The sequence below is a fragment of the Beta vulgaris genome, chromosome 8 (assembly GCF_026745355.1).
Source record: "Beta vulgaris subsp. vulgaris cultivar EL10 chromosome 8, EL10.2, whole genome shotgun sequence".
NCBI lineage: Eukaryota > Viridiplantae > Streptophyta > Magnoliopsida > Caryophyllales > Amaranthaceae > Beta > Beta vulgaris.
This window is the reverse complement of record NC_079209.1, coordinates 28355905-28381460: the sequence shown is the minus strand read 5'-3', so window position 1 is coordinate 28381460 and position 25556 is coordinate 28355905. Positions and strand designations below refer to the sequence as shown.

Genomic DNA, 25556 nt, shown 5'->3' with positions numbered 1-25556 from the left:
GGTTGTGCTAAATAACTGGTTTTAGAGCGTAAGGTAAGGAGACTGGTTTTGAATGTTAAATGGTCTCTTAACCTCTTTATGTATTATATATAGGCTTACTTAAGAAACTGGTTTTACTTGTCAACTGGTCTCCCAAATAAACAAAGAAACCAGGCATTATAACCGGTCTCTTAACCCAGGACACCTGTGAGATGGAGATGTGTTATAGTCCGGTTTCCTAGGCTATTTTCAACCGGTTTCCTAGGCCTTTTTTGTAGTAGTGTTTGATTTCACCAGCATATCATCGATGTACACTTTCATAGTATCGCCTAATTAGTCCTTGAACATTTAATTAACCAAACGCTGGTACGTTGCACCTGCATTTTTTAGTCCAAACGACATAACTTTGTAACAATAAATACCTTTATCAGTGATGAATGCTCTTTTTTCTTGATCATCAGGGTGCATAAGGATTTGGTTGTAGTCATAGTATGCATCCATAAACGTCAAAAGCTCGTGTCCTATCGTGGCGTCAACCATTGCGTCTATATGCGGAAGGGGAAGTGGATCCTTGGGAAAAGCCTTGTTGAGGTATGTGAAGTCAATGCAGAACCTCCATTTGCCATTCTTCTTGCTTACCACCATGACGTTAGCTAGCCAATCAGGGTATTTAACTTCACGCACTTTACCTGCATCAATTAGTTTCTGTATCTCGTCGTTAATCATTTGATTGCGCTATGGTGCAAATTTTCGTCGCTTCTGCTTGACCGGCTTGTGTTCAGTGTCAACGTTGAGCTTATGCGTGATGACGTCGGGACTGATACCCATCATGTCTTCATGGGACCAGGCAAAGCAGTCTTTGTTAGTTTTCAAAAAACTTAATTACCTGGCCGCACATTTCTTGCGACAAAGTCGCTCCTATTCGAACGACATGGTTTGGAAAGGTCGAATCAAGCAGCACTTTGTATATATCTTGTTCGTCGGGCGCGTCGGGCGCTAATCCGTCCGTTAATTGCTATATTAATGCCTTTGGCAGCTTGGGTGATGAGTTGTAGCATTCTCGGGCAGCGTTTTGTTCGCCTTTTATCTCTTGGACATCCCCGTTTGGTGGGGAACTTTAGTGTCTGATGATATGTTGATGGGACTGCCTTCATCTTGTGAATCCATGGAGGGAATGATATTAAAGGCGGACGGGCAGTCTACACATTGAACCTGGTTGGCAAGTTGACGCTTTTGGCCAGGGTTGGTAGCGTGATTTCTGCAACAGTATGTTGGGCCTCTCCACTGAAAGCAACTAAGACAGTAGACTTTTTACTTATATTTTTGTCACATAAACCCATACCTTCGAGAGCGCTCTTAAAAATAATAATGTTGGCTGAACTACCTCCATCGACTAGCACACGTCGCAGCAGGCAGTTGCTGACAGTCAAAGAGATAACCAAGCCGTCGTGGTGTTACGCGTCGCATACATCATCATCGCCAAAGGTGATTGACATCGCCTCTACTCTCCGCTCCTCTTCAGACCTGCAAGACTTAGGAACAATGGACGAGGGGGATTCCTCTGTTGCTAGCATTTTGGCTACAGAATATGTTAGCCCACATACATCAGATCCACCTAAAATCACGTTAATTACCTTGACATGCGTTGGAGACGCAGGCGGAATAGGTTTGGCTGGATTTTGTTCAAAGGATGGTTTTCCTTTGTCGCTCAGCAGGTCTTGGAGGTGGCCTTTGTTGAGCATGAATGTGGTTTCACGTCGCAGCGCAATACATTCTTCTATTTTGTGACCATGATCGTGATGGAATTGGCACCATTTTAGTTGATCTTTATGTGCGTCTGGGCGATCACTCTTATGTGGCCAACGCACGAACGCTCCGATCTTGGTCAAAGCATTCACCACACCTTTGACGTCAACGGAGAATCCATAAGATTTGAGATCAGGATAGGATGGTTGTTCCGTCTTTGCGTTAGTTCCTGCATTATCACCAATATCATTAACGTTATGTACCTGACCAGGACGGTTGTAAGGATGGCTTCGCCAATTGTTCTTCTTTGGGACATAAGATTTGCTATCGCCAGAGCTCTCTCGTGTATGACGGGTAGAAATAGTGTTGAGGATAACATCATCTTCCTCTAGACGCATCTGCGTCAATGCTCGTGACTTGACTTCTTCGAACGTCTGGCATGGATATTTCGTCAGGCGATTGTACAGCTTTGACCAGAGAATCAACCCCTTCCTGAAACATTCGATAGCAGTTTTAGTGTCAAGGTCTTTAATACTAATCATTTGTTTGTGAAAGCGATTATAATAATCGTGGACGGATTCTCTTGCTCCTTGCACAACAACATATAGATAACTAGTCTGCTTGTCCAAGCTGCGGCTGCCTTCGAACTTATCGTAGAACCTATAAACCAAGGTGGAGAAGTTGTTGATGCTTCCTGGCTTGAGGGACCCGCACTAGTGGAAAAAACCTCATTTGTCACTTAGTAACAGATGCGGTTTTTATAAAACCGCATCAGAATATCAATTAAAAAATAGGAAGGAGAGATGAAAAGAAAATCTGATGCGGTCCTCTTGTGGAACGCAACAGATTAAAACAACGGATGTGATTTTTAAGGATCTGATGCGGTTCCTAGGACCGCATCAGATTTTCTTAAAAAAATGCACGACCCATTTCCCTCCCTTACAACCCTAGCCCACATAACTCTCCCCACTCAACCCTAATCCCCTCCTCCTCACTCAACCCTAATCTTCCTCACTCCTCTCCCTCATTCACGACGCCCTCTCACTCCTTTCCTTCACTCCTCTCTCCTCTCTCGTTCTCTCCTTTCCTCGTTCTCAAACACAATCACTTTGTTTACTCGTTCTCAAACACCACCACCATACATCTGTCGTTCTCAAACACCGCCAACGACAACGGTGCCAAACACCAACGACAACGCCAAGCCACGAAACCTTAACGACAGTCCGCCAACGCCACCAACGCCACCAACCACGAAGGGAAACAACCGCGTCCTAGTCTTCAACGGCGCCATGATCTAGTCTTCACCTTCTCAAAACGCCGACCACCACCCACCCATCACGATTTTTTTCGTTTTTTAGTTGAATTTGTTTATTTCGTTTGTATAATTTCATTTTTCGTTTGTATAATTTCGTTTGTATAATTTCATATCTTATCTCATTTTTCATTTCTTTTTTTTTCGTTAATTAGTTTATATTCTTTAAATTCATATTTGATTAATTAATTAATTTTTTTCATTTAATTTCGTTTGTATAAAATAAATCCACTAACCTCGTTTGTATAAATTTCATTTAGTTAGTTTCTTTTCGTTTGTATAATTTCATTTACTTTATTTTTTATTTTCGTTGTCTATAATGGTCCCATTTCGTTGTCTGTAATGGATCCATGTTTTCGTTGTCTGTAATGGCCTCATGTTTTCGTTAAATGTAAACGAATTTCGCTGATGAACTTTTTTTATTATTTTTCAAAAAATAAACAATCTGATGCGGTCATTCTTGAAAATCGCATCAGATTGTTACCATACTGATGCGGTTTTTTACCGCATTAGTTTTTTTTTAGCAGCTGCAGGTCCATCTGATGCGGACCAAAACCGCATCCGTAAGCTGGATTTTGACCGCATTAGATGGGGTATTTTCCACCAGTGCCGACCCATTTGAGAGCGGGGCCAGTCAGCGTAGCTCCGAAAGATTTGCACATGCAGGCTTCCACAAGGTGCCAAGGGATAGACGTTTGCCACATTCGTTGCTTATATTGGGTGACATGCTCGCCAGGGTCGGTCGAACCATCATACGTGACGGTGAGGACAGGCAAATTGAGCTTCTTTGGGGGTGCTGCCTTTGAAATCCTTTCCACAAATGGCGACATTGCATAGCCATCAGGATGCTCGACAATATCGGGAGTTGGTGCCCCTGGAAGTTGGGACTTGGGACATAAGCTTCATCAGGCGTCGATTTTGATTTTCAATCAGGACCATTCGCTTCGCCATAGGATCTTCGTCTTCTGTTTCAGGGATCTTCTCGGGATCGTTCAAGGATCCATCATTTGCGAACTCTTCGTCGCCATCAGAGTCGACGTTGTCGAAGTCAGTGAAGGGTTGCATGGTAGGGATCTCCTCCATACTGACACGACGCTTAGCTTTGGACGCCTTTGTTGAAGTTAACTCCTCTTGCAGCTTTTGAATTTTCTCTTGGGACGAGGAGAAGTCGGAGGATAGACGCTCATTAGCTTTTTTCATTTCTATCATCTCTTCCTTCATTTGATCATAGTGCTTTTTCATCTCGTCAAGATTCATTGCTTCAGACCTTTTGATGGAGTTTGAGAGAAAGTAATTGATTTGGTTGTGGCCCCACGGTGCGCGCCAAATTGTTTATGCTAAAATTTGACTTAACGATAGAATTGAAGTTAGGAACACAACAACCAGACTTTTATATGATCAGAATAAATGAATGCAAAGGGGGATTTCAAGGGAATGACACAAAAAAATGGTGACGCGGAAAACCTCAATGAAGGTGGGTAAAAACCGCGGGTGGAGATGATTCCACCAATCCACTATCGATGACGGTCGTCCAAGATGAACAACAATCGTTACAATCTAAGTTTTCGTATTTAAGTGCAAACAATGTATTGAAACGAGAATAGTGATTGCCTTTTTCTTATGTATTTTTCTCTTGTAAATCAAGTGATCTTTTGTATGGCTTTTTCTTTACTTAAATAATAAATACTACTGCTTCCTACTAAATCTACATCTACGGTCATTCGCCGGAATCTCAAAGCTCCTCTGTTCAAGGCTCGTTCGGCTGTAACAACCTCCTTACTTCTTGCAACTACTGAATCCCTTTATTCTTGTTGGCAGAGCACATTCTAACTTAACTCCATCTTTCTCGGACAAGTGGTTTGGACTTCATTGACTCGGTCTCTGCGTTATCATAATGCGGCTGGTCTTGTGTCACAATGTCAAAGTCCTTAAGTCGTTGCGTCAATGTCAGCCTGAAAATTAAGCCATAACAGTATACAATGATGAGGAAGTGACAATAGAGGGACGATATGAGGATGATTCGCCGTATCCTGAAAGGAAAGACACCACATGCTGATGTGGATCCGTACGCGGTAGCCTGCTGCTGCTCTCTCTCTTTATATATATATAGATGGATAAGTAGATAGATTATAGATATGTCAATTATCAGGTATTTTGTGTCTATCGTTTATAACTGTAATACATCTTTGCAGCCTTATGTCGATTGGTTTCACTGGGAAGGTAAAAAGGTCATCCTTTATCAAATGCACCGGAGCCAAAGAGACGATTGGTCCTTTCAAAATCAGAGGCGAGACAGGTGAGCTTTTTCAAGACTCTTTGTTACAAGTGTCAGGTTGATGCAGTGCCAGCCTCTTTTCTATATTTTCAAAGACACTGGTGGGATTTTGTTTTTTTTGTTTTTTTTTTTTTCTTGTAATAAATACTTTGACATTTGAAATAAAATATGAGGAGGCTTATAGCTCTAGATCACTCAGACTACCAACGGTTTGAACTACACGTACAGAATGGTTATAACTTATGTATATGCCTTTTTCAACTATGCGTGCTAGAGATATGTGGCTGTCTTTAAAATACATGTCAAAGTAAATAGTTGACATGGCCTGATCATATTGTGATAGAGTATTTACATGTTTTCCTAAGATGCTAGGATATTTAGCTGTGACTTGAATACCATATGCAAAGCGTCAGGCAAGTAGGAAATTATGCTTACATGTTTTTCTAAGTATAGGTACACAACGGGTTATAACTTATGTATATGGCTTTCTCAGCTATGCGTGCTAGAGATATATGCGTGTCTTTATAATACATGTCATTAAATTGCCTGATCATATTGTGATGGAGAATTTACATGCTCTTCTAAGATGCTAGGATATGCAAAGCGTCAGGCAAGTAGACAAGTATGCTTACACCTTTGTCTTACAAAGGGATGTGTACTTATTTAAATGCTGATGGAACAGTTGTTAATTTTAATTTGATTTGGGATTTTGTTTTTATGCAATTTGGGGAAATATAGAAATTTAATGTACTGGATTTTATACTGGAAAGTATTAGCTATGGAGCTGGTAGCCATATTTGTGGGAATTTGGGTCTTTTAAACTACTTAAGTGGGATGGCCAGCCTTGATGAGAGGAAAATAATTCTCAAGTGTGAAACTGAATTCCTATGTGCTAGGATGCTTGACCGTTATAGAGAGATATCTTCCTCTCAGGTTCAATGAAGCAAGAAGCGAAATCGAAATGATGACCTCAGCCATTGGATGGATGTGGGTCATGATAGGAAATGGTAGTCGTTATATAGAATTCTAGTTCTGTTAGGATTTTATGTAAATTAGGGTTTTTAATTTTAGCATTATTTTAATTAAGTGTTTAAGTGATTAAGGAATCCTATTATACTTAGGAGTCTAATTCCTTATCCAAGTCTAATTAGGAGTCGTAATAGGCGTGTGATTAGGAATGATTATTTATCTTGATCCTTAAGATAAAGATAGATAAGATTAGATTTATCTTTTAAGCTTTACTAGTCATAATAGGTTTAGGAAAATCTTGTACTATATAAAGGATTTTCGGCCATAATAATAATTTAAGTTGAGTTTGAGTTAATTATTGTTTCAGGAGAGAATCCACCTTGTTTCAGGAGTGAATCCAAAAACCCTAGTTGAACTGTGAGCCGAAATACGCCTGAGTTCTCCATATCCAGTTACTTACTAAATAAAAATACATAAAAATACAAACTTTCATAATCAAAAGCCACTAAGCTACATAAAAGAGCCCTAACCTAGTGAATCTTACATAAAGAATCACATCAAGTGGTGTGACTGCTGCCCAACCACCGCCTACTACTATATTACACCCACGCACACCTTCGTCTGCGTTCTGTTCTGCTACCAGTTCGGTAAATCTGTTCGTGTGCCTCCGTTACAAGTCAGAATTGAGATTTTCTTGGTTCATTGGAAAGCTAACAAAGAGATCTATATTGTGTTAAAATTTGAGCATATTTGGTCCAGTGAAAAAGTCGCAGCAATCGCATACATCTGCGTCAAATTTCTGCTGGGATATGAAAGTTTGTATTTTTATGTGTTGAATGTGTTGGGCCTACCATTTTCAGCTTGCCATTTTGTTTATTAATGGATCCGATTGCGACGAACCGGATCAAGTAATAAAAAATTGACCCGGTTCTCCTAATAACCGAATCAGTTAATACAAAACTGATCCTGTTTTTTGAGAACCCGGATTAGTTTCATTGTGTCATTTAACCTTTTTTCCACTAGTGTCTCCTCCTTCACCTCCTCCGTTGGAACTGCTCACACCTGCTTCCATTTTCTCTCTCCAATAGCTCCCGCCACTTTCTCTTTCCTCCCTTTCACTCATTTTTCCACCTTCAACTGCCACACCACCACAAAACTCGGCGTGGTTCTCGACCTAGGAACCTACATCACCGCCACATGTGACATCGCACAAGTCGACGAGCTTCTATCATCGTCAGAATTCGCAAATATCATCAAAATTTTGACTTCTAAGCGCTCTCAAGAGCAAGTTGCTTCGCTTGGTATTCATCTCTTTGTCCTCAATGGTCACCCTCGTATTGACCTCACCATTGATGGCACTGATGAGATTTATCCTGATCTTAATCTTGTGACGAGGTGTGGTGGTGCGTTGTTGAGAGAGAATGTGGTTAAGGCTGCTAGTGATAAGTTTGTTGTTGTTGAAGATATCAAACTTGTTGATGGTATCGGTGGTAGTTGGTTCGGGTGGTAGCACTGTTAAAGGTTTTTTTTTGTGGGAGAGTGGAGAGGGGTCGTCTACGATGGGAAAGGGGAGGGTGAGGAAGAAAGATGGCAGGGGCCATGGGTGGGGGAGGGAAAAAGAGAGTGGAGGCGAAGCAGGAGGGGAAGGAAAAAGTTCTTTTTTTGTTTTAAAAAATTTATATAAAAGTCACAACTACAAAAAAGGGAAGGAAAAAGTTCTATAGGATTTGGCTCTCATCCTGCTTTATTCATCATGTCAAAAACATATTGCTACAAATTTAATTTATAACCAAAAACTAAACATGTCTTAAAAATAAAGTTTCTATGATCTAAAATGCTATCTACCAAAACAAATAATTAAGTAATAAGTACAATTCAAACTTGACAGTCATCTTCAATCTCCATCATCTTATCTCCTCAGATACCCTTGGAAATGTGAAAAAGTTCTTTTCTTTTGACATGCACAACATCATACTATCTTCTCTTGAACAAGAAAATTTGTGACATTAAATAAGAGAAGGTTCCCAAGTTTTTATGAACCTGTACAAAAAAACTACCTATGGAGCAATCAATATCATATTGCACCATGAGAGCCAAATCCATGTTAAGCAAGACAGAGCTACGCATGCACAAAACAGATCCAAGCAGCTAGCAATTAGTCAAAGAAGCACCAAGGATTCCCTCAATACCACCAGTCTATACAATGTAAGATCATGAATTTAAAAATTGATGACCTTGTCAATACTCAAGACCACTCCTAAGCATAGATCCAATACCAAACGATTTCAACTATTCCCTTAAACGACATTGTAAGCTAGTAAATAGCAATTGCCAGAATCAAACGGAAACTGAGACTAACAAATATGACACAAACAAGAGAATGATCACCAAATACCAAAAAGAAATTGTTCACTGAAATATGTTAGTTAAAAGTACAAGGAAGATGACATCATACCATTGTTTTAAACATCAACTCCAAGAAAAAAAAGTGAGGGGCACAATTAACAGAGGGTATTAATGTAATGCAGATGTTTGTCCAATATGACCATTAAATCAAACTAGCATAGTTTATAAGAAAGAGAGCTAACAAAATTCACGAGTTATTTTGAACTTACTTGGTTGAATCATCCAAGGTTCAAATATTACTTCATTCAGAAAGCCAAAAACTGCACAACAAGACAATCTGATCTATGAAAGAGATCCCTTCACGCCCTGGTTCTAGGGAAGTAAGAAAGGAATGCATAGTGGAAAAGAGTTGAAGCTTCAATATTCATGGATATTTAAATTGTTCTGTTTCATATTCCCAAAATACTTGTGGCATCCTCTACCTTAAGTCCTACAGATAAACAAGATAAAGAAAACAAATGACTAGACCATGAAGAATGGACTACTTAGGCTAAAGCCAATTCATAAATTAGGGCATGACATGCCTCCTCTACTACTGCAGGACATATACAAACAATGAAAAGCTTGTTTCATGTTACAGGAGCTAGAATAGCAACAAACATTACCAACCATGTGTTAACTAAACACTAGCACGCAGAAAACAAATCCAAACTCACTCATGATGATAGATATTAGATTATACTAACAATACTTACAAAAGACTTCAAAAGCAAGTTGTAAGATCACCAAAATTAACATGTTAAGCAATCTGGAGAGAGATCTTGCAATAAATGATACCAATTAGGGGTATATGCAACGAAATAATAACCCAACCAAACTCACTACAACCAGTATCAAAATAGTATAGCAGCAAGCATTACTATTAACAAGATCATTACAAAACCACGAAAGCTTTCAATTAGTCCACCGCAATTTATGAGGTTCAAAGTGGTAGAAATTGGCCAAAATTTTATCTCGCTCATGAAATTCAGCCGAAAACCAATGTTAATATCTCAAAGAATCAAACACAAACCCCATAGAATTAGCATTGAGACTCAAAATTATATATCAAACCCAAAGATACAAATCCCTCCATAACACCACAAGACATCAACAAAATCATTACACCAAGACGACAACTCATTCGATTTCGACATCATAGATTCACAAGCAATTACTAAAGAAGAATAAATTCTTGCTATAAATACTTGAACTTCAACGAAATCTAATGAATCAAATTAAATGACAACTAATACAGGTATACTCGGCAGATTGAATTCAAAGCTTATGTACATTAGGTCACTATTACCTTTCCTTCCTTATTAAAGAACCCACAAAAATCAATCAATTAATCCATTCACATGTCAATTATATACCTAAGATTCAATGAATAGTAAATCAAGCAAATCATAGTTCAAAAATATATTCAATTTTTTCAGTATTTTCATTCACATACATGGTTATAATAACTGATTAAGAGCATACACCTTACGACAATCTTAACCCCTCCTACCAGAAAAAAAAATGCATGGTTTTATCCAATAAGCAAGTAAATCGACTATTGATACAACACTAATAAAAGAATCAGTATTCTCCGAAATAGAGTTCTTGCTAAATCAAACCATCAATAACATCACAGGACATCCGCAAAATCATTACTCCAATATGTGGCGGCTCATCCATTGCGACATCATAAATTCACAAGCAATCACTAAAGAGGATTAACTTCTTGCTATAAGAGTAGGAAGAAAACAACAGGAAAATTAAAATTCATCATAAGAATATACTAAACAAACCTAAATAATCCACACAAAAAAAAACCTAAAACTACAACAAAATTCAATTTTTAGTTTACACTACAATGGAACAGTGTATTCAAAAGAGAATAAAAAAAAACCTAAGATAGGGAAGCGCGACGACCGTCGGTGTTTAAGCAAGCGGAAGAACTAGAAAAATGTGGTTGTCACCGGTGAAGGAGTTGACAATTGGGAACGACGAATTCAAATTTCTCAATTGCAAATTGGCCTGGATTGAATTTGAGGGTAATTAGGTGGAATTTTGACGAGAAAGAAGAATTCGCTAATGGAGTTAGTAGAATTTCGATTATCGAAAGAAGTGGTTTACTGGTTTCATTTTAGGTTTTGGTGATGGAGGATTGGAGGTTTCGCTTTAGGCTTAGCGAGATTGAGAAAATATGAACTTCTAAACCACGTTGCACACTTGCACCTAGAGAAGATACCTGGTGCTGTTTGTAAAGTCTGGAGCGAACCGCGCGAGTTCCATAAATTTGGCAGCATATTCTACTACCGTCATCTGCCCTTGCCTCAAGAACAAGAATTCATTCTCTTTTTTCCTTCTCAATGCTGGAGGAAAGAACTTATTCCTCAACTTTTCCACGAACATTTCCCAGGTGGAAATGGCTTGGGTGGAGGTTTTCTTAACTGTACCCCACCACATATCCGCAGGCCCTTCCAGGTAAAAGGATGCCAGCTTTACCTTCAAGTTCTCTGGACAGTTTATCACATCCAGCAGCTTTTCCATATATGCAATCCAGTCTTCAAATTTTACCGGATCCGCTTCGCCGTCATAGCCCCGTGGCTTATGAGCAGCAAGCGTCTTATAGAACTTCCCTTCTTCATTATCCCTATTTTGCTCCTGCTTTTCCAGGATTGCCAGCAATCGGGTATTCATTTCCCTTAGCTGACGTATCTGTTCGGCTTGAGAATTTTCCAGCTGTTCCTGTGGTTCATTGTTTTCCACATTCTGCTGGATCTCATTGGTCACGTTGATATGTGCCATAACCTATAAAATGATAACTGAATATTCTTAGTAGTCCCCAAAATTTCCAAATTATTACATATAAGCTACTAACACTTATTCCCAAAAAGGATTGAAATTTTCCCCACTTTACACGTATAAGCACATATATTCATATCACAGATCATTCAAAATATATTATAACTTGAAAATCTTAACTTCAAAATACAATACAATAGTTCCATTGCCCAGAGTCAATCATCTCATCCTGACAATTCTTTTACACATACAATAAAAACTAAGGCTACCCCACTTCCTTCCACATCATCACTATGCTAATTCCTCCTAAAGAATGTTATATGGATCATATGCGTATCCACTGTCATCGCTACTGGAGGATGGGGTTTCGGGAATGTAGTCGGGGTCACTCATCCATGAGTTACTGGAGGATGGGGTTTTTGCTATTTGACGCCCTAAAATATTTTACTAACGCCCTAATACGTATTTTTATACCGTATTTTATACTTTCTTATTTCTTCTCCCTCTTCCTTCCTCCTTCCTTACCGTCCCTTTACATTTTCGTTCTTCCACCACCACCACTCCACCACTTCATTGAGCAGTAAGAAACATCCTAATTCCATACTCAGATTTTTATAATAACCTGTGAAGTCCAGTTTATAAAAAATTGAGGAAAAAAAAAACTCACCCAATTACTCAGATACTTATAGAGTCACAGTATAAATTACTCATAAATCACAATATATTCTTATACTCTCCTCCACAATTTTAGCCAAGATTATACTTAATCCCACAAAACGAAAACTCACTAGTACAAAAAGGTCGATTTGTGTCGGACCTAGGACCCCTATTTGCGTCGGACTTGGGTCTGACGACACAGGTTTCGACGCAGTTGACCTATAAATGATCTGCGTCGTATGCGAAAACGACGCAGATCTTTTAGTTATTTGTGTCGCACATTGTATACGGGCGACGCAAATCAGCCATTTGCGTCGCATTTACAACTATGTGCGACGCAAATTAGGAATTTTTTATTAAAAGTTAAAGGGAATCTGCGTCGCATGGCTTGCTAGGTGCGATGCAAAATGGGCAACTTTTATTAAAAAAAAAATCAAACATTAACCATCCAACCAGATTATACAACTCCACAACAATTATATTCGTCCCATTTATTGCTTCAATTACAAATGTATACATATTTGCTTAAATTAAAATTAAATAATCAAACATCATCTCTATAGTTGATCCCTTACGTCATTAGCTTCGGCATTTGATGAAGAATTCTCCTTCATTTTAGTTTCAGGTACTTCTGTACATCAAAGTATCAATGCAAGATCTGGGAGTGAACTGAAAAAAACTGAAAAAACCCAGAATAAACAGATACAAAATCTGTAAAAAAAACCAAATTAAGACAAAAAAAATCGAAGCAAACCAACATCATAAAAACTCAAATAAAGGCCAAAAAAAATGCACACTCACCAGATCTAGGAGTGAGATGAAAGAACGAAATCAAAATCAAAACCGACGAATAATCCATCACAAAATCAAAACCGGCAAATGCATCAGATCCTGAAATACAAACCACAAAATCAAAACCAACGAATCGAATCAAATTAAAAGTGTGCCCTAAAAAAACGAGAAAAAATAAACTAAAAGACAAGGAAATACAATTGTAGTAATGAAGAAATCGTATTTTGATGGATTAGATTTTGAAAAAACTAAAAAACGAGAAAAAAAAAAAAAGAGGGAGCGTACCTTGATGTTGACTAGATTTCAAAAACCGCCATTGAAGGATTCATTGAGAATGGCGAAACACCACGAAATTGTTGTTTGTTGTTCGTTGTTCGTTGTTCATAGTACAAGAGCGGCGCGACCGTTTTGTTGCTTTTAGGGTTTGAGAGAGAGAGAGGGGCGCGGCAGTATTGATGCTTTTAGGGTTTGAGGGTGAGAGAGAGAGAAGGGGGGTTTGAGAGTGAGAGAGAGAGGCGCGGCAGATTTGTTGCTTTTAGTGTTTCAGGGGGTGAGAGAGACACGAGAGGAATTGAAAAGGTGAGTGGGCTTTTGGGTTGATCTGCGCTAGATGGGCCAAGGGATCCGACGCAAATTAGCCTTTTGCAACGCACATTAGTTAAGTACGACGTAGATAGGGCTTCAAATTTTGTAACTGGATGAAGCGATGTGCATCGGATGGGCCTAAGGGTCTGACACAAATGACCTATATGCGTCGCACATCAATAGTGTACGACGCATATAGTTCGTATCTAGTGCTTATGCAACGATGTTTTGCGTCGCACTCTTCATAGCATGCGACGCAAATTATGTTTTTGCGTCGTTTTGCCTTTCATGCGACGCAAATCGTCCTTTTTCTACTAGTGATTACATCAACAAAACAAATCCCACAAAAATGAAATTCATATCTGAGTTTATGAGAAAAAAGATCGACTTTTTTGAAAAAAAAAATTATGGTGAGGCGTCCACCATGGATGCACCACCACAAGCACATGCGTCCATGGTAGGCGCCTGCACCTGTGGTGGGGCGTCCACCATTGACGCATGTGTCTGTGGTGGGTAGGGATGGGCAAGGGTAGGGTCTGGGTCGGGTCCAGCTGGACCCTAGACCCGGACCCTAAATATTTTTGCAGACCCAGACCCGGACCCGGACCCTAAGGGTCTGAAAAAATTGGACCCTGACCCGGACCCTTAGGGTCTGGAGGGTCTAGAGGGTCTGGAGGGTCCAGGTCTAAATTTTTTATTTTGCTAAATTTTCAGCATTATTAATATCAATAATCATCTAAAATTCGCATGAAACAAACACCAAAAATCGCATGAAACAAACACAGCCATATAAATTAAAAAAAAAAACAAACACAAACACAAACTTAAACTGAAAAAAAAAAACGAAAAACACAATTCACAAACATATAAACTGAAAAAAAAAACGAAACAAAAATACAAACATATGAAAAAAAACGAAATAACACAACTTACATAAGAGTTTAGAATGGTGTTTTAGTTCCGGTTTTAGTCTTTTAGAAAATCAGTTTGTTTTTTCAAAAAAATAGTTAAATATATTACATAAGTTTAGGGTCTAAGGGTCGGGTCTGGGTCCAAAACTTTAAGACCCGGACCCTAAAAAATTTACTTGGACCCAGACCCGGACCCGGACCCGGACCCTTAGGGTCTGAAAAAGTTGGACCCAGACCCTTAAATTAGGGTCGGGTCCAACAGGGTCTGGGTAGGGTCCTGGACCCATGCCCATCCCTAGTGGTGGGGCGTCCATGGTGGACACTTCACCATAATTTTTTTTTTTAAAATAAATTGATGGGGTGTCGCCGGTCAAACTGTGGGTTGTTCAAGCTCGCTGGAGAAGATGGTGTCGCCTGAAAATTGGTGGTGGTGGGGGCTCTAATTCAATGGTGAAATTTAATGTGGTGCTGAAAGAAGGGAAAGGGGAAGCAGAGGTGAAGGAAAAGAAAGGAAGAAGGAGAAGAAATAGAAAAGTATAAAATACGACATAAAAATATGTATTTAGGGGGTTACTATGAAATTTTAGGGCGTTATTTAGCAAGCCATTTTTTTATGGTATTTATAAAAGAAGGAAAAAAAATTTAAAATTTAAAATAAGAATATATAGCACATATAGTATTACGTTGAAAATATATTAAATTTAAAATTAAATTATTGCAGGAATTAAACCAATTTCAATTAGAAGTACTCTCCTATCTCACAACAAGAAGAAATATATACGTATAGTATACTATTATGTTGAAAAAAAAATTGAATTAAAAAATTAAAATATGTCAAGGAAACCGATTTTATTTATAAACAGACTCCTATTTCACAACAACAATTTCAATAAGTCAAATAGTTAAACGTAAGAGACTGGTTTTGGATAATTAACGGTCTCCTATATTTAAGAAATGGGTTAGTAACCTCAACCGGTCTCCTATATATGGTCTCCTTGGCCTTCTTTGGAGTAGTGAGTGAAAGGACCAATCAATGAAATCATGACACATGTGATGGTTATTGTAACGTCAGCTAGTGACCTCCTACAATAAGTTAAGAACCGATAATGACTTACTAGGAGAAATTTTAAAAAAAGTTTGATATATTCATTAATAATCGAAAGTTTGTAATATTGTAGGAGAAGCGGCCAAAGTTTGTATTATTATGATTTAAAATCCTTAAAATTCTAGATGCCGAGTTATCGAATTTTGTTTGTGGTTGAAATATTACCATATTAAAGAAGTGGTTTCAAATCATTTATATTAGTAAATTGGATGAAAATTTTCAAGTTGACTCTATGGTGAAAGAGAATTCGGTGCTACTATCTCAACTGTGTCGAGCCTCACAAATTCGGCTAATTAATGTTTAGATTATCTTTTATATAAGGATTATTATTGATGTAGATGCCGCATGACGTTTTATTATATGATAATTTTCAAATTCCCTTTAAGGAAAATTTGACTTTGTTTTCAAAGATGTACTTCATTCGTCTCTTTTTACTCGTTATACTTTGTATTTCACGCTTGTCGATGCACTAATTTGACTATTAAAGAGAAAGATAAATGAGAGAGAAAGAGAGTGAATGATGTAAGCAACAAAGTACAAAAACTTGAAATGGGAGAGCTAGCCCACTTTCAAAAAGCCAACCAAAAGCTAACCAAATTTTTGGCCCCCCTAAACATAAAACAACGTCATTTTAGGGAAGGTGCAGGATTCTCATCCTACTCCCTTTCACAGGATCTAATTTGCGTTCCTCTTTACATATCTAGTCCACCTTTTGCACATATACTTATGTAGTATTTTTGTGATTGAACACATGTGCATGATTCTCAAGGCATGAAAATACAACAATCCTAGCAGCATAATTATTACTTCATATTATTTAACTATTACAGATAAATTAATAACTAATAACATTTAGGTATAAGTTATGTTTTTCTAATAAAAAGTTAAACTTTCAAATGCAAAAGTTAAGTTTTCGGTACCAAAAGTGACCTGCTCTGTTTCTTCAAAGTTTTTGCAAGTGCAAGTTATTATCTAGCAATGGGCACTATATATTACCCTTTGTGATGAATATATGTCGAACTCTTCTTTTACTTGTCATTGCAAACTTGTGCTCAAGTATTTTACTTACATCCAAATTGAACATCCAATGGAGGTTTTATGCAGAGAATAGAGGAGGAAAACAATACAGGTTTTAGGGCGTATCGATGGATTAGAGAAGAAAGAGAGAATGTTTGTGTGATACTAAAGTTATGGTCAATAAATTGCATTATAATCTGGAATATATGATATAACTAATATACTCCAACGCTTAACTAATATACTCTAGCGCTTAACTAATATACTTCATCACTTAACTAATTCATCCAGAAGTAATTTAAGGCTAACATGACTAATATGTGCAAACACTTAACTAATTCTACTACTAATTTGATGCACGTATATGATGTTAGCATGACGTCGGTCTCAAGTTAACACTAACGTGATACCGTCTGTCCAAAAATGACTCAAATTTCAATTCCACTTTCCCCTAATCTAAAAACGAATTTCTCGCAGATGTGAATGGAGAAACCACGTAATCTATGTCTGCGCTCCCTCTGCTTCTTCTTCATCGTAATCTCCGCTTCATCTTCATCTCCTGCACTTCGCGGAATTCATCCCCTCGGTACTACTCCTCTCTCTCTCTCTCAAACTTCAAATTTACTCGTTTCCCCCAAATTTATGCGTCATTCATATATTGTCTATTTTGAGATGGCAGACGCCAAATACTTCGATTCAGAGGTGATCCAATGCAAGGATGGTTCCAATTCCTTTACCAAACACCGTCTCAACGACGACTTCTGTGATTGCGTTGACGGCACTGATGAGCCTGGTACTCTCTACCTCCTAACTCTTTTACCCTTTGCTCTTTTTTTTTTTGTATTTCATTTTTAACTACAGCCTATGTATTAGTTTGAAGAATTTTTTGTAAGATTTCTGAGTGTAATATTAAAAATATTATTTGCTTCATCTTTCACTATTAAGGCTCACTATTAAGGCTCCGTTTGGTAGGGCGTAAAACGTTTTCCCGGAAAACTGTTTTTCTTTATTTTCAGTTTTACATTGTTGGGTTGACAAAAGAGTGTAAAATCATTTTCTGTTGGGGTAAAATTACTCTCCCAATTATGGAAAACCATTTTCCTTTCAAAATAAAGGGAAAACTATTTTCCTTATGTACTCTTCTCTCACTACCTCCTCACTTTCCCTTTCATTTTCCTTTCATTTCATCATTTTTCTTACATCGAACCAAACAACGGAAAACTAAATTTGGAATTGTGTTTTCCATTGTAAATTGTTTTCCATGAAAATCATTTTACACTGAAAATGTTTTACGCCCTACCAAACGGAGCTTAAGAGTAATGGGATGTAAGTTTATGTAAAAATTGAACCTAGCCTTCTTTAGAGGAGACTGAAGGAAGAAATTGGAGGAAGCATGATGAATTGGATCAATGCAATTAGAAATTTTCAGATCTTTGGACATATTTGTAAACTAATACTCCCTCCCTCCCATTAATATGATGTTGGTTTCTTTTTACACGTTTTTCAAGATAAATATTTGACCATCAAAATTTTCAATTTCTTATTAATAAATATTATAAAAATTTGATATGGTGAAAGTACACATTGAGGCGAATCTAAAAAGATCCCACAAAGATTTTAAAATTTGACCTCAAGAGATAAATAAACACTATATTATGGGAGGGAGAGAGTATTACTAAATCGCAAAATTATGACAGAATTGAATTATTAAGTAGTAAGTACTATTAGTTTCCTTTTCCAAAACCGGATGCTTTATCTAAGTACTTATGAAAGCCACTGTACGTATGTTACTGCTGAAAGGATTTTAAGGTATAATTGGAGTTTGGAAGCAAGGAAAAAGGGACTCCAATTGATCTTGATTTCTGGTATCTTGACTTCATAATATTGAACGTCATTTTGAGAAAGCTCAGTGGAGATTTTGTTGGGCTTTTTAAATATTTTATACAAGGAGATATGTTTTACTGTTTGTAGAGGTTTCACGCCCATTATGATGTCCTCAGAACCTCTAAAGCTTTATCGTAACCCATTGATGCAGTAATAATAATCTCATTACAACCCTATTAATTTTTTATCGGTAACCCCATAGACACCATTTTTAGGGTGTGTTTAGTTGAGAGGAAGTGTTTTCTAAGAAAACTATTTTCCTCACTTTCCCCTGCTTGGTTTGGACCGGATTAAGGAGCGAAAATTATGGGTTGAACTTCCATTTCTAAGAGTGAAAAATTACTTTCCTTAGTGAGGCAAGGGAAGCCATACTTTCCCTCACTCTAAAGGAATGTCACTTTCCTTGCAACCAAACAAGGGAAAATTGATCTAGAATTGTGTTTTGCTGTGGAAAATGGTTTCATGGTAAACCACTTTCCATTGGAAATGATTTCCATCCAACCAAAACACACCCTTAGCAGTTGATTTGTCTGCTTGACATGCTGATGTGCTGTTGATCAATGCTAGATTTCCAACGGCCGAGAAAAAGGGAAGAAAACTATCCTAAATGTTTAGTAGTCTATAGTGGCATGTATGTTTACTGCTATGTTGATTTCCGTACTTAATTGATACATCTGTTGCATATCGCACAAGCTAACTTATAAGGCACAGAGTGGATAGCATCAAAAGGCAATCTGAATTAGAGATAAAACATGAAGTAAACCTTATTTTTTATTTCGAAGTTAGACCAATTAATTTTTCGATTATCATATTGTGATTTGGAGTTCCATTATATGTCATTCTAGTTGGACAAGTGATCAATTATTTTCTCTAATGTGATCTCCTGCATTTGAAAATCCTTCAAAACCGGCACTGAATCTAGTTAAGGTGCACTTTTATTGTAGGCTGTCCTCTTGTGACAAGATGTTGAGGATTTATACAACATATAAAAATACCCCCAGCGTCAAAAAATAATCACATGTGAGAGCATCTTGTTGCAAACACAGGAACTCAAATGTGTTATTTCTGACTCTCTATGTACCTTATGCTTCTAGATTGCCTATTGAATTTTCTTCTTTTCATACAGGTACCTCGGCATGTCCTGAGGGTAAGTTCTATTGTAGGAATTTTGGAAGTCAGCCAAGCTTTTTGTTTTCATCTCGCGTCAATGACCATATTTGTGGTAAGCAAATTGATGAGGTGATAATGTTTTACTGTTTGCTTGCAGTGTCGCAACTAATGTATTCAGTGTGGAAGCTCTTCAGCCTTCTGATGTACCTCAATGCTCACATCTGTATCATATTACAAGTTACTATTAATCTTCCGGTGCTTTAGCTTTTAGTTTCTTATGTGTAGATTGCTGTGATGGGAGTGATGAATTTGAAGGTGTGGTTCATTGCCCCAATACATGTATCATGGGAGGTAGTATCGAATACAATACTGAATTACACCGGACTTCTAATACTGTTCAGGAAAAAGAAACCACATCAAATGGAAGATTGGACATGATTCAGAATCCAAAAGGTTTTTCAAGATATTTCAGTTCCCAAAATTCCTAATAAATTGGACAGGAATAATCCCAGTTTTGGTCGATCTGTCAAAAATAACTCGACCTTTAGAATATTCTGGAATAATCTTACCTTTGCTTACTAAATTGAGTTTTTGGTCCCAAGAACATAGTCACCGTTAACTGCCGCCCACCTCGCCCCGCCCCGCCCCGCCCCGCCCCGCCCCGCCCCGCCCGCCCGCCCCGCCCCCGCCCCGCCCCGCCCCGCCCCGCCCCGCCCGCCCCGCCCCGTCCCGTCCTGCCCCGCCCGCCCCGCCCCGCCCCGCCCCGCCCCGCCCCGCCCCGCCCCGCCCCGCCCTGCCCCACCCCACCCCACCCCCACTCCCCACCCCTTCCCCTCCCGCCACCCCATCCCATTCGCACCATCTCACCACCATCATCTCACCATTCACAGCCCCCACCCCCTCCCATTCGCACTGTCCCACCATCATCTCCACCATGCGCACCTCCATCTCCATCATTCGCACTACCTTGAAATTCGCAAAGAGAGACGCACTCCAATAGCTGCGGGCCACTCTTTGCTCTTCACGACTGCGGTGTGCCATTGGAGTTCCAATGCCATCTCGAGGAGAGAGACAAGAGGAAGAGAGAAGCGGCGACGGGGAGAAAGAGGGGGTGGGGGCCTGGTGGCTGGGGAGGGGCCTAGTGGCTGGTGCGTGGTCCTGTGGCTGGGGAGAGGTCTAGGAGGGAAAACTAACTTGGAGTTACCGGTTTGCCAAGTTACAGGTTCGTGGGACCAAAGACTCGATTTAGTAAGCAAAAGTAGGATTATTCCAGAATAATTCAAAGGTGGTATTATTTTGGCAATCGCCCGCCTTCAACTTATCATATGGCTATGCTTATGCGCGTCAGCCAAATGTGGGATTAATCCTGTCCAATTTTCCTTTAGTTTTTACTTTAGTTTGTAACTCTTTGTACTGATGCAGATTTGAAGGTTTTGGCATTCCTACAGTTAATCGTCGTTTTTGTGTGGGGTTTGTGGCTCTTCTATCGGCGTGCCAAGTCAAGAAAACGATGATCTTATGTGTGATCAACTATTGCTTTATTAAGGTTGTGATAAAGATATTACCCTCTAATGAGCCATTTTACCAATATCTGGCATGTGTATGAATCTGTTGTCTGATCTAGGTCGTGATAAAGAAAGGCACTTGCACCAGTTTGTAATATAGGTGATGAAAACGTTGTCAAATTTGTACATGAACCTGGATGGTACTGAGATATGATATGTCTTTGGAGAATATTGAGGCTTCATACTAGGAATGATGTAGCCAACACAGTGCCTTTTCGTCTAATCACTAATGTATGTGAAAAATATAAGGAGAATGTGGAGTTTGAAGGTACTTGAAGCATCTAAGGCATCTAAATCTCTTACTGTAGAAATGCATTGCTACTAACGCATACTTGTAGTTGGCTCTTTTATAATGACAAAGTCCATATGGAAAATGGTTCTTTTATAACGCATATTGTGGCTGGTTGATGAGCTAGACAATACTACTTTGCAAGGAGGTGGTCTGTGTATGGCCTCACTCCTTCAGCCCTCCATGCAGAAGCTCAAGCGCTTCTAAATGCTCTAATCTGGATTCATCAACATATTGTGCTAATCTCATCTCCTCTCCTCTCCTCTCTATAGTCAATTTCTACTACTACTTGCTTCATTTACTGGACTCTTCATCAGACTTTGGATTTGGCTAACATACATTGGTGTTCTCTCCTCAAAGTAAATCGTCAAACAAGTTCGTAAAGCACATGACATGGCCAAACTTTGTGCTCAGACTTGTTTGCGATTCACTATTTGAGTTTGTTTTCTAGTTTTGTCTTTTTTGTTCTCTTTCTTGTAGTTTGTTTCCCCCATTGTCAGAAGAAAAAAAAGGAGTATAAAGACTAATACTCTTACAAGACTAAAGAAAAAGGAGTATAAAGACTTAAATACCCTTATAAAGACTTTATTTTAATTTTTTTCTCTTTGATTTGCCTCCACCTTATGTCCAAAAGGTTATCTCTTGTCCATTCTCATCCACATTTCCTCTAAAAACCTCACCGTACACAATAATCCTTGATAATTTCAAGTAAACAGAAGCTTGTCGGAGATGGTATCATACGAGGTTACTGATGTAATTTTTCGTAGCATCAATAAGAAAACAATATTGCTCTTTTTTTTTTTTTAGAAAAAACAATAAATGAAATCATCAACCTCAAATGATTCCATCTTCAAGAAGCTTCTCGAATTACTGGAAATTATCAAGGCCTAGAAAGTTTCATGATATAAATCAAAATGAATATCTTAATAATATAATTGTTTTTTCCTAAAAAGGAAACTTTGCAAGATTTGTATAGCAAGCGTTTTGGGAGCATGTATCTCTTTTTGAAAAATTAATTATAGGATTTCCAATCCTAACAACAACACGAAACACTGTCGTGGGGTAATAGGAGCACAAAGAACTTCATGCACCTAGGTTCATATACAGATTTTGTGAGATTTAATTTATCAAAATACATCACTATTAGATGTAGTTTTAAAGTACTTGGAGTTAAAGCATAAATACGAGCCCTAAGTTTTAATATTTTTTATTAATTGGGGATTCTAAGTTTTTTTTCACCCTTAGAGTGCTATGACCACTCTCAAACTATGTTTTAATTAGTTGGGGTTAAAAACTTAGTACTTTGAGTTAAAAACTTAATACCTAGGGTTATCATTATTTTTGGTTGTTATTTGCGTCTCGGAATTGATCAAATTGCAAATATCAAGTTTCACTTTCTTTTACTCTCTTCTATTAACTTGGATTTAACTCACTTGAGCAAAACAATGCAAAAACGATTAATAAACCCTAACCCTAACATATAGCATTGAAAAAGTTGAGTAATTGAAACAAAAAAAAAAAGTAACTTTAGGGCAACTTACCTAAATTGGGAGCAGCAAAGAGTGCGAAATTGTCTTCCTTGAAAGCCATAAATGGAGGAAGCAAAAAGTGAGTTTGGACTGCCTAATTATATCAATATAATTAGGCATCCCAAGCCCACAATTCTTTCCAGCCCAACTCCAAATCACAACCTATTTCCTCTAAAAAAACTTCCACGTCAGCCTATTTAAGTTCTCAAATTCAGGGTCCAAAATCATTCTTCATTTATTGTGTCGAAAAATCAGATTTAATTCATCACATTCTCTCTCTTCTGAAATCAAAGACGGTATTGATTAGTGCTCATTTTTTATGTCGAGAAACTAGAATTAATTCTTCAAATTCTCTCTGTTATGAAATCAAAAAATGGCGGTGATATTCTAAATTTTTTTCGCAGTCAACTATCGACCAACACAGTGAGTAATCAACACAACGATTTTCACATCTGTTGCATGTACTTTTGAATTCAATTTCTTTACATTAGCTGCTTTAATTTTCAGGTCGATTAAGGTATATATTATGTTCAATTTGGTATACACTTTGTTGTTGTTCAATTTGTAATTATTGATTGCAATGAAATTGATTTATATTGTTAGATTTGTTAGATTAAGGTACTTGCGAATTATTTGAATTATTTGTTGTTTTGAAGTATTTTAGATTTCAAAATTTAGCAATCACATTTGTTCGATTTTCTAATTTAATTTTGATTAAGATATTTTCGAATTCAATTCGTTGATTTCATTTTTTTTTGTAGTATGGATCATGAAATGTATGAAGGTTCTGAAGAATTTTTATTGACGGATGCAGTACGTAATGAAAATGAACCAGTAGATTCAATTGTGCATAATCAACTACAAGTAGTTGATTCAATTGTTGAAGAATGCACTGATAAGACAATTTTATTAATTGTGTTCATTTTCTAGTATTGTTTGTTAGAGATGTGTTGATATGTTTACTTCTAATACTATTTATATGTTGATTTTTTTTGGTTGTGCAAACTGCATAAGTTTGTTACATTATCTTTGAATATGACATTATGTATTTTGTTATGGTAGTCACTTTATGGCCTAAACTGGTCCCTTTATTAAGGTTTCCTGATGTCTTTTGTTTTTGTGGCAGAAGATATTGCTGATGATGATCTACTGTTTTTTATCCTCCTTGGGTTACAACGAAAAGAAGAAGGGTGAGATCGAAAAGTGAAATTCAGAAGAGCAAGAGCGGCAAAAGGTCATGGGAAATATGTTGATACTGTTTCCAATGTTGCAAAGGAGTTTGGTTCTTACATACACATCTCCTGCAAGATTATTTTAACTTGCTTACAGTGAATTAAAAAGGTGACTAATAGGCTTTAAGTGGTCATTAATAGAATTAATATACTGACCAATAGGATTATAACGGTTAGTCAATAATAAGTTTTTGTTTCGACTCATTTCAAGTGGTCACTAATTCGAAATTTTTCTTTATTACAATTGAATAATATTTTTGTTTTGACCCATATTTGATCCTAAGTTACTTATAATTTCTAAAGAATTCCACAGTTGGTAACTAAATAAATTAAAATGGTGACTATATGGCTTCTAGTGGTCACAATTAAGAATACTAAATAGTGACTATATATATGGCTTATAGTGGTCACAATTAAAAATACTTATCGCATACTAGGTCACTAATTAAAATAAACTACTGACTATAGACTTATGATGGTCATAATTAAGAATATTGGTTTAGGCTTATGGCTAATATCTTAATTAAGAATACCCACAACACAACATTGAATAGTGAATAAGACTTGAAATGTTATGTTTTCAAAGTCTTGAAATGCATTATAAGAAAATATTGGTTTTCCAAAGATTTAAAATTACTATGCATACTAGGTCATTAATTAAGATAGACTGTTGACTAATAGGATTATAGTGGTCACAATTAAGAATATTGGTTTTCTTTTAATTATTGAAAAATACCCACAATACAATATTGAATAGTGGATAAGAGTTGAAATATCATTAATTAACATAAACTGGTGAGCCAAACAAACAAAATATTTTGAATCACTTCTCCATACATGGTTACTAATTAACATAAATTGGTGACTAATAGACTTATAGTAGTCACAAATAGAATACTCACAATGCTACTCAATTAGACTTGAAATAATGATAAGTTTTCAAAGTCTTGAAATGTTTCCAAAAATATTTTTAAAGTACCTACAATATTTTTTAATACTTAAAAATAATTCTGCTTAATTTTACAAATAGTTCTGCATTCCAAATATGTAATTAACATAAATTGGTGACTAAAAGGCTTATAGTGGTCATAGAATAGAACTTTGCCTACTATGTCCATGATTTTCATATTTACATTTCTTAATATAACCTAATATACCCTATCAAAGTTGTTGACATATCGAAATATAACCTAATAGATTGGAAAATATTGCATCAACATTTATGCAAAAAATTATATGATCAGAATGCATAATATAGCTTTCTAGGAGACATTCTTTGGTATTCTAGGAGACATTCTTCTGGTGGGGAGCTTTTTGTGGTACTTCAGTTGCTGCTTCATGTGCTTCTTGTATCTCTTTGATCGTCTGGTAAAGACTTGGTGATCAAGCTAAGTTTGCTTTGATCTTCTTGTTGTTTG

The 25556-nt window shown here is 37.4% G+C and overlaps 1 protein-coding gene and 1 long non-coding RNA gene across 4 annotated transcripts; one reads left to right on the top strand and one right to left on the bottom strand.

The window, feature by feature from the left end:
• Positions 1-6520: 6520 nt before the first annotated feature.
• Positions 6521-11098, bottom strand: LOC130589741 (uncharacterized). 2 transcript variants are annotated; one of them, XR_008967383.1, is made up of 3 exons: positions 10564-11073; positions 8897-9117; positions 6521-8338 (listed from the first exon to the last, which is right to left on the bottom strand). It is a non-coding gene; the product is annotated as an uncharacterized LOC130589741 (long non-coding RNA). The 2 variants fall into 2 exon arrangements; XR_008967382.1 differs by lacking the exons at positions 6521-8338; positions 8897-9117 and adding an exon at positions 10074-10398 and having other exon boundaries at positions 10564-11098.
• Positions 11099-16942: 5844 nt separating this feature from the next.
• On the top strand, positions 16943-21257 carry LOC104901247 (glucosidase 2 subunit beta). Of its 2 annotated transcripts, none has more exons than XM_019251197.3 (5): positions 16943-17115; positions 17209-17322; positions 19540-19560; positions 19681-19726; positions 19809-19839. In XM_019251197.3, exons 1-5 carry the CDS (start codon positions 17013-17015, stop codon positions 19816-19818), a joined length of 294 nt encoding a protein of 97 aa, XP_019106742.1. In that variant the 5' UTR covers positions 16943-17012; the 3' UTR covers positions 19819-19839. The 2 variants fall into 2 exon arrangements, with proteins under 2 accessions (XP_019106742.1, XP_010687098.1); XM_010688796.4 differs by lacking the exon at positions 19681-19726 and adding an exon at positions 20946-21257 and having other exon boundaries at positions 16952-17115; positions 19540-19635; positions 19809-19976.
• The last annotated feature ends 4299 nt before the right edge of the window (positions 21258-25556 follow it).

Excerpts from the sequence above, each read along its gene's own strand:
- LOC104901247 (XM_010688796.4), top strand. The coding sequence starts at position 17,013 with ATGGAGAAACCACGTAATCTATGTCTGCGCTCCCTCTGCTTCTTCTTC. Across the intron at positions 19,636-19,808 it reads CGTCAATGACCATATTTGTG|ATTGCTGTGATGGGAGTGAT; the intron begins GTAAGCAAATTG and ends TCTTATGTGTAG. Across the intron at positions 19,977-20,945 it reads CATGATTCAGAATCCAAAAG|ATTTGAAGGTTTTGGCATTC; the intron begins GTTTTTCAAGAT and ends GTACTGATGCAG.